Here is an 8,209-nt window from a genome sequence, read left to right as displayed (position 1 = left end):
ATTAAACACGAGTAGTTCGAATTTATACATTTAATTTAATAAATTATTCAAGATTAATATTAAATTTACAATTATCCCGAGTAGGGCTGTAAGTGAACCAAGCATTCATAAACAAACTTGATGTTCGGCTTGGTAAGAGCTTGTTTATGTTCGTTTAATATACATAAGATTAGTTAAATAAACAAGTTTGAACAGCTCGTTAAGCTAAACAAACAAGTTTGAACACATATGTATTCAGCTCATTAATGTTCGTGAACAACGTTCGTGAACAATATTCGTGAACAATGTTCACGAAGCATATTCATTAATAAAACTCTTTTTAATATGCTAAATAAACAACAAAATAAATAAATAAATAAATTTAAATTATCAAACTCAATAATCAATCAAACAACTAAAAGTTCCAAACAATCAAATAAGTTTAAATTGAGAGCTTAATAACATCTAAACGAACCAAACTCAAACCAAGCTCAAGCTAGCCCAGCTCGAACCAAGTTCAAGCCAAGTTTGAATTGAGAACTTGATAATATCTAAATGAACCAAGCTCAAGCCAAGCTTAAAAAAAGCTCAAGCTCATAAAAATTAGATCAAGCCAAGCTTGAACACTCATTTCAAAAGCTTTGTTCATTTTAAGCTCGGTTCGGTTCGGCTCGACTCGATTACCTTATCAAATAAACTTGAATATCTCAAAACTCAGCTCGGTTTGATTTATTTATCGCTCTAATCCCGAGTAGATCATGTAGATGTATTATGGTCAATCAAAGCTCGTGTCAGAAACAATAAGTTTATTAGAAAGGATCTAACTCGACTCCGTAAGTCATGTACAGTCAATATAACAAAGTCATAGATTTAGTTGTTATGTTACTTTCGAAGTGGTTCAAGATAGACTTCAGTATTTAAAACTGAATTAGTGATCAACAGTGAGAGCACATGCTCTTAGTCAACAGGGTTGACATCTCTATTAATTATTTCTGCGATCTGTTTAGGTCCTATTATACACCACAATATATATATATTTTTTAAATTATCTTTTTTCAAAAAATAAATCTATTTTTTAGAAAAAGTAACACTTGAAAGTATTGTAATCTAATTTTTTTGTGTTGAAAAGAAGGCATGAATAACTACTGTGGTCCTTAATTATGGAGGAAGCATAATTAGTACGTCATTCTGAGCATATTTTTCAAAGGACATTGTACTAGATTATGAAAATGAAAGACATTAATCAAAGTCTTTCAAATTAACCAAAAGCTGATCTTGTCTATTTATCTTTAAAAAATTTAATTAATTATTCAATTCGTTCAACACGTTCAGAATTTGAACCAACCCCACGTAGGACTTCCTTGCCCTGATCGATGTTTAGTTGGCCCAGATTTGCAAATTTTCATTGATGATTAGGAAAAATTGAAAAGCATTTGATTCGGTTGAAATCAGATAAGATGGCATGTTAGTTAGGTGCCTTTAAGATTGACCGTGGGAAGGCTCGAACAAGAGGAACATGGTGCACGAGCCAGCATACGTGTCAAAGAAGAATGAAATGTTAGTGATCAGGCCAGGGAGGGTCTTCGACGCAAATACTTCGGTACTTAAGTTAGACAGGGAGCTATAAAAAAGAATAAAGAACAATGACAATGAACAGTAAATTCTAATAGCGGAGTTTACTTGCGTCTTGGGGATGAGTATTGTTTTTCATCTCTACACAAATATCAATGTATTACCAAAAAGTAATGATACGCATAAGGAAAAAACTTAAAGAAATGTTCAAGAATAGACACATAAATTTATAGTTCACCATTTCACTTTTTGTAGGTCTTATCATTTTATGTGTATATCTTTGAATATTTTTTTTCCTGAGTATATCCTTTTTCATTACTAAAATAAAATCAATCATTATGACATTCTATCGTCTTTCTTAAATTTGGCCCATCATCTTGGTGTGTTGCATGGTGAAAATTTTCACCGTATGGATAACACATAGAATATTCTTTTGATTCTCTAACAGTGATTACGCAAAGTACCAAAAAGGCACATTGAGTCCTTAGGTTGAGGGGCTATTAATTGTAACACTTCAATGATGCGTTAGACGTCTATCTGTTGTCCGATCAGATATTGCTCTTGAATGAGGTTGATCGGCTACCGAATGTTAGGTACTTTGAGAATTCAGCACTTAATCAGACAAAGAGACCGGTCAAGCAGTATGTCTAGAAGGTCTGATTATACCAAGAAGACTCAGGTTCCAATCTAACTGAGGGACTCGGGATTCAATCAAATCAAGAGGATTCCGAATATGATCGGACAAAAGGTACAATCAACCGAAGTGCTCGACCAGACTACTTAGTTGGGCTCTGCAGCCATACTTACCCTGATTGTTGACCCTTTTTTAATTTTGACCACATCAACTAGTCTTTTTAACTTGGGCCTCAACTTCAAAGATCTTATTCATTATATCCGTGTCCAAATAGCCAGGCTCGCTTCTCACTTGATTGAAATTTATTTAAACAAATTAAGTAGATCGTTGACCTTTTAACTATATATCATTGTATTAAATGCAAATTGGGTAGAGGAAGCACGCCATGCATTCAAATCACGCAGGTCAAACAAGAAATATATCAAACTCATTAAATTAATCGTTTCAATTCTTATCATTTTCTTAATGCAACCAAACAACAACATGATTTTCTCTCCAACTAAACATATTCATCAATCATTTGATTATAATTGATGACACCGCTTGCGTGTAATTACTCAGCAGTTATGAAATTGTGATTCTTCGTGGATCATCATCGATCTCTTCTCTCTTTTGTTTCTTCAAAACTGGACCCTGCAGCTCAGGGGCTGCGGAGATGCGCAGAGCACTAGATTCAGGGGCTGTTTGCATAGATATCGCAGCTTTGGGGCTGTGCAGAAAGATGTTCACGTCAGTCGTCGTCGTCGTCTCTAGATCTCGCATCATTCGTTGGCATTCTGCTACCTCATTGACCTGCCGGCCGACCTTCGTGTCGGCTTCAATGGAGAGGAGGAGGGCAAGAGCAGCAGCTCCGCCTCCTTCCACAGCTTTCAGCGCCGACACTGCCACGCTGGACGCATTAAATCCGATAAATCTGGCATCTGTTTAATTTTTAGATTTCAATCACTTTGCTCAGATTAATTATTCAGTTAATCGGGTGGCACGAGCGGTTATTGCGGTTACCTAATAAAGCGGCGACGAGGAGCTCGACGGCGCACGCACGGTGCAACTGCGAGTCCCACGCTACCGCCTCCAAGTACGTGTAGGGCGTGACGCACGCCAGCCGCCAGTCCAGTCGCTTGAGAACCGTCAGTTCCATCTGTTGGATTGTGGTCGGCTCAAACGAACGGGCCAGATCGTCCATCTGTTCTTCTCCATCATCCCGACATTCAACACCACGACGTCAGAAAAAAGCCACAAAATTTCTCTAAGAATTCAAGTGCTTAGCTTCATGAACACAGACGGACCTGGAGATCATGCAGTGGAGGAACAGAGACCTCGTCCATCTTGGAAGCAATGGACAAACAAGCAATCGATAGCAGTTCCGTCATCCATTCCTCCCATTTCTACACAGAAACTCTTGATAATTACTCTAATTTTCGATGCTGATTAACTGAAGGAAATTAAGTCATCCTAGCTACTTACCACACTGGAGTTCATGGAGATGAACCTGTCGAGATAATTCACAGCATTGAATGCCGTCCCAACACCTAAATTTAGCCGCCTGCAAACCTGTCAGAATCAGGGAGTGTTAGTTCCTCATCAAGGTATTCAGAGAAGTTAATTACCTTACCGACATGACATATCTTATCGCTCTGGTTCTCGCCAATGGCAGATCGGAAGTTTGATGCAGTCGCTCACGGTAGCCACGGCATGGCGCATAGATATGCTCTCTTTCCAAAAGATCAAGAAAGAAACTCTCTGTTTCTGCGCGGCTAACGATCGGCGGGGACGGAGACTTGGATAGGGCAGAAGAGGCGAGCTGAGGGCTGGTTTGTGGCGAGGCAATGGGGGTTCCAAAGAATGGCTCTTCATCACACAAAAGGCAGAGGATGCTGTCCCCCATCAGATACATACAGAAGAAAGGAACACCTATGGCGTGGGAGAGCTTCCTGCAGGTTGAAGCTTTGAATCGACAAGTACAACTCTGCTTCGTCCTTGGCTTCATACATCTTAAGAGTCTAGAGAGAAGGGACGTGGGAGGTGTATTGTTCCTGCAAAGAAATGGAGTGGGAGTACGTGCGTGTATGCGTGCGTGCATGGGTTATGGAGAGGTGGGTGGGTGCTTCAATAAATGGGAGGGCTACCCTCATGAAGAAGGGTAAATGCAAAGGAAGGAAGAATTCGAGAATTCTAAATAGTTCAATTTAGAATTGAGGCATTAATAGATGCTGGTTAACTCCCATGTAGCTCAATCCGTTTTTTGAATCGAGCATTAATGCTGGTTAACTCCCTTGTAGCTGATAACCGTCGTCTCTCGTCAAGCATGCGATCTTGGCTATAAATACACTACTTCGCCTTCCTTAGCCTGCCATGGCGACTCTCATCGGTGCCTTGTCTCTCGTTGCCCTCCTCTTCTTCTCCTCCTTCCCCCCTGCGGCGGAGTCCCGGGGTTCCCGCGTCCGCAAGTTGGAAGAAGAAAGCAACTTCTTCCTCACCCAGAAGGAGCACTGGTTCAATCAAACCCTCGACCACTTCTCCATTACGGTTTGCACCTCTTTCTCCAATATCTTCATCCTCCTTACGATTCTCTTTCTTTTGTTATTAACATTTTTTTAACGGAAAAGGAAAGTAATCCTTAATTTTGCATGTGATATGCAGGGACGTCATAAATTCCAGCAGCGTTATTATGAATTTCTTGATCACTACCAAGCTCCTAAAGGCCCAGTATTTCTTGTAGTTTGTGGTGAAGAGTCTTGTGACGGCATTTTTAGGAATTATATAGTTGTAAGTGCCGTGCTTCTTACTAATTAAACTACGTTTAGCTTCCTTTTCATATGTACGTACCTAAATCCTCTGATACATGTACGACTTATCGTTTACAAGGGTATTAACATGTTTAAAGTTTTACTGAGATTTCCATTTATTTGAATATATACATACATATTTAACTATATTTGGTGTATATTATAACCTCCTTTTGCAGTATGTTATCTTGAATGATTGATCCTCTTGACAAGAATTTGGTGGGATGTGTAGGCACTAGCAAAAAAATTCGGTGCGGCTTTGGTTTCTCTGGAGCATAGATACTATGGAAAAAGTTACCCTTTCAGTAACTTAACAGCCAGAAACCTACAATTTCTTTCCTCAAAGCAAGCATTGTTTGACATGGCTGTTTTCCGCCAGTATTACCAGGTTAGCACTCTCAACTAATTGAGATTTATGGAACTCTGTATCTTGATCTTGTTGAATTATGTTTCTCCACTCTCCGATCAGTACTGTCATCTAAATTTCTTCATTGGTATATACTTTATGCTGTTTTTCCTGCAGGAGCATTTGAATGCAAAATATGGTGTAGGGGAAAGTCCCTGGTTTGTCATTGGTCTTTCATATGCTGGAGCACTCAGCGCCTGGTTCCGTCTGAAATTTCCTCATCTCACTTGTGGGAGTCTTGCGAGTTCGGCAGCTATTCATATGGTTTATAACTTTGCAGATTATGATCTACAGGTTCGTTGCCATCTATTCCCTCCCTCTTTCAGATGACATAGAACTGAAAGACAATAGTAGTTTCCTTTCTTTTTTCTTTCCTCACCATGTATCTGTAATGCACAGAAGAGACTTTACTATTTTTTTGTAGCTAGAAATATGTTTAAATTGCAAAGTTTTTTAAAGAAGGAACTTCCTAAATCTCTGCATTGTTGTCATCACTTTTGCAGATTGGAAGGTCAGTTGGCACTGAATGTAAAACTGTTCTTCAAGAAATAACTAATCTTGCTGAGAAGCAACTTCAGAATGATGGAAACTCTGTGAAGAACTTGTTTGGTGCATCCAAGGTTATGTTCTGAGCTAAGTAATAACATTACATTGTTATTGTACATATCGGTAGATCTTAAAGCCATTTAAAGGGTTAGTTTCAGTAAAATTGAGTCTAAATACTAGATACTTATTGCTATTCTATGCCTTCAGATTAAGGATGACTACTTCTTGTACCTGCTGGCTGATGTTGCTGGTTCAGCTGTAAGTAGATTAAATAGCAGACTGAGCAGTTTTTTCCCCCTAATTTCTCTAGCTAAGCTAACGATATTGCATTTTTCAGATTCAGAATGGTACTCCCGATGAACTATGTTCTCCTCTTATTGATGCCAAAAGAAATGGGACAAACTTATTGGTACCCTCTTATCTATCTCTTACCATAATTCTAGATCTAGATTTATCGGTATCTTGTTGACATCTTGTGCACACATTTCTTTATATTCTCTTTGAAATGAAAATGTATTTGTCTTTGAATTCAGTTATACCGGGTATACCGCAAACTCCAGTCTTGCATTAAGATTCTTGAGATTTCTTTAGCAAAACAATTCTATCAGAATTCTATCCTCAATGGACTTTTGTATGCAGGAAGTATATAGCACCTATATCAAAAATAATTTTCTTGGGAATTATTCATCACTTGACCTTTATGATCCAGAATATTATAAGAACACGACGCCCGGGAGGGACAGTGGTAAGATGCTATACTAAACTTCTAACTTTGCATACCTCTTTAGATATGCAAAAACACAGTCATTTTCATATTCTCATTTGTGTACAATCTGACAGCTGGTCGACTATGGTGGTTCCAACTTTGTACTGAGTTTGGTAATTTTCAAGTAGCACCAAAGTCTGATGCTATTCGTTCATCAAGGATTGACTTGAGGTATTATTTCCTTGTAAAAATTTGTGAAAGTAATATACTTGAATGCTCTAAAATTTTCAATGTTTGCATAAGTTGGCACACAGGAGTTTCCCTGAACCTATTGAAACTTGAATTTGTAAGTACATACATTTTTTTTTACATGTATATGTGGAAGCATTGCAAGCTCTAACAAATCAAAGTGCTGGAGCAGAAAGTTCTTGGAGATTACTTAATTAAACACTTCAAAGAATCACCTAATGACACTCTTTTTTTTTTTTTTTTCATTTTATGTTACATATATTATTCAGTATTGTGTTTAAATTCTCTGTTGACTTATAAGATTGACTATAAAATAAGGTGGAACGAGTATCAAACAGGGCATTTACTGATTTACATGACTCGATAAAATGGGCTTGAAGCTAATTGGATCGCTTCAGTTTCAGCTTTCCCTAAGGATCTATTTCATCGTATACATTGTTTGTCAATTGCAGGTGGCATTTGAACTTCTGTAAGAATATGTTCGGAAGTGTGTACCACAAAATTAACATGACCAATGTGTATTATGGAGGCAAAAATATTAGTGGTATGATTCCTAATGATGTTTAACTAGCCCTTTTCTTGTGTTCACTTGTTTTAACCTTTTTCTTTACATGAGATTTCTGATAATTCAACTGCATATTAGCTAGTTTCCACCATTGTTGATACATTGAATGAACAGATTCTGAGCATCATAGAACTCACAGTAATTTCAGTAATGAGTAAGGTTGCATCATCTCATTTGAACATACAGGTACAAAAATTATTTTCACCAATGGTTCACAGGATCCTTGGCTTGGTGCATCTAAACAAACATCATCGAAAGATTGTAAGATCTACTGTCATTTTAGATCCATGCATGTGCTTTGGATACTGATAAGAACTGCTTTCTTGAACTTTTTAGTGCCTTCCTACTTGCTCAAGTGCCACAACTGTGCACATGGTTTCGATCTCGCTGGATGTCCTTCATCAGCTTCTGATGTAAAAGGTTAGCTTACATTTCTCTCCTTGTATATAGTCAGTTTGATGATTTCAGACGAGTCATTTTTTTCGGGTGATGCAGAAAAGTGCGAAAACGCAGTGCATGCAGTGAGGCAGAAGATCATAGAACACATGGAATTGTGGCTCTCACAATGTTCAGCTTAGCAGGAATCAACTCTGACTTTTCCCAAGTGAATAATGAACGCAAATGTATTTGTAGTGCATTTCTTGTCGATTACGCGAATAAAATCGAACAAAATGCATGCAATTACGCATCAACTTTGCCATTAGTGAAATTCCAAAGAAACCTACCACTGTTTTTCATTGTTCCTTCAATGAAATAAAATTTTTTC

The 8,209-nt window shown here is 38.0% G+C and overlaps 2 protein-coding genes across 2 annotated transcripts; one reads left to right on the top strand and one right to left on the bottom strand.

The window, feature by feature from the left end:
• Window positions 1-2,749: 2,749 nt before the first annotated feature.
• Window positions 2,750-4,070, bottom strand: LOC122025150 (putative cyclin-D7-1). The gene is made up of 5 exons (XM_042583916.1): window positions 3,798-4,070; window positions 3,650-3,736; window positions 3,472-3,570; window positions 3,188-3,368; window positions 2,750-3,105 (listed from the first exon to the last, which is right to left on the bottom strand). Exons 1-5 carry the CDS (start codon window positions 4,068-4,070, stop codon window positions 2,750-2,752), a joined length of 996 nt encoding a protein of 331 aa, XP_042439850.1.
• Window positions 4,071-4,804: 734 nt separating this feature from the next.
• Window positions 4,805-8,209, top strand: LOC122024466 (probable serine protease EDA2). The gene is made up of 12 exons (XM_042583103.1): window positions 4,805-4,951; window positions 5,204-5,359; window positions 5,495-5,671; window positions 5,881-5,997; window positions 6,131-6,181; window positions 6,261-6,332; window positions 6,563-6,668; window positions 6,764-6,860; window positions 7,331-7,422; window positions 7,630-7,704; window positions 7,780-7,863; window positions 7,939-8,209. The coding sequence occupies exons 1-12, from the start codon at window positions 4,820-4,822 to the stop codon at window positions 8,019-8,021; spliced, it is 1,242 nt and encodes a 413-aa protein (XP_042439037.1). The 5' UTR covers window positions 4,805-4,819; the 3' UTR covers window positions 8,022-8,209.

Source organism: Zingiber officinale, chromosome 9B (genome assembly GCF_018446385.1).
Source record: "Zingiber officinale cultivar Zhangliang chromosome 9B, Zo_v1.1, whole genome shotgun sequence".
Taxonomy (NCBI): Eukaryota; Viridiplantae; Streptophyta; class Magnoliopsida; order Zingiberales; family Zingiberaceae; genus Zingiber; species Zingiber officinale.
The sequence above is the reverse complement of the archived record's forward strand: the minus strand, read 5'-3'. Positions and strand labels throughout refer to the sequence as shown.

Coding starts and splice junctions, on each gene's coding strand:
- LOC122025150 (XM_042583916.1), bottom strand. CDS start 4,070: ATGGGGGACAGCATCCTCTGCCTTTTGTGTGATGAAGAGCCATTCTTT. Junction 3,369..3,471: donor CTCCACTGCATGATCTCCAG/GTCCGTCTGTGT, acceptor GGAGAAGAACAG/ATGGACGATCTGGCCCGTTC. Junction 3,106..3,187: donor CCTCGTCGCCGCTTTATTAG/GTAACCGCAATA, acceptor AAAATTAAACAG/ATGCCAGATTTATCGGATTT.
- LOC122024466 (XM_042583103.1), top strand. CDS start 4,820: ATGCAGGGACGTCATAAATTCCAGCAGCGTTATTATGAATTTCTTGAT. Junction 5,672..5,880: donor TTGCAGATTATGATCTACAG/GTTCGTTGCCAT, acceptor TCACTTTTGCAG/ATTGGAAGGTCAGTTGGCAC. Junction 6,861..7,330: donor TCATCAAGGATTGACTTGAG/GTATTATTTCCT, acceptor TGTCAATTGCAG/GTGGCATTTGAACTTCTGTA.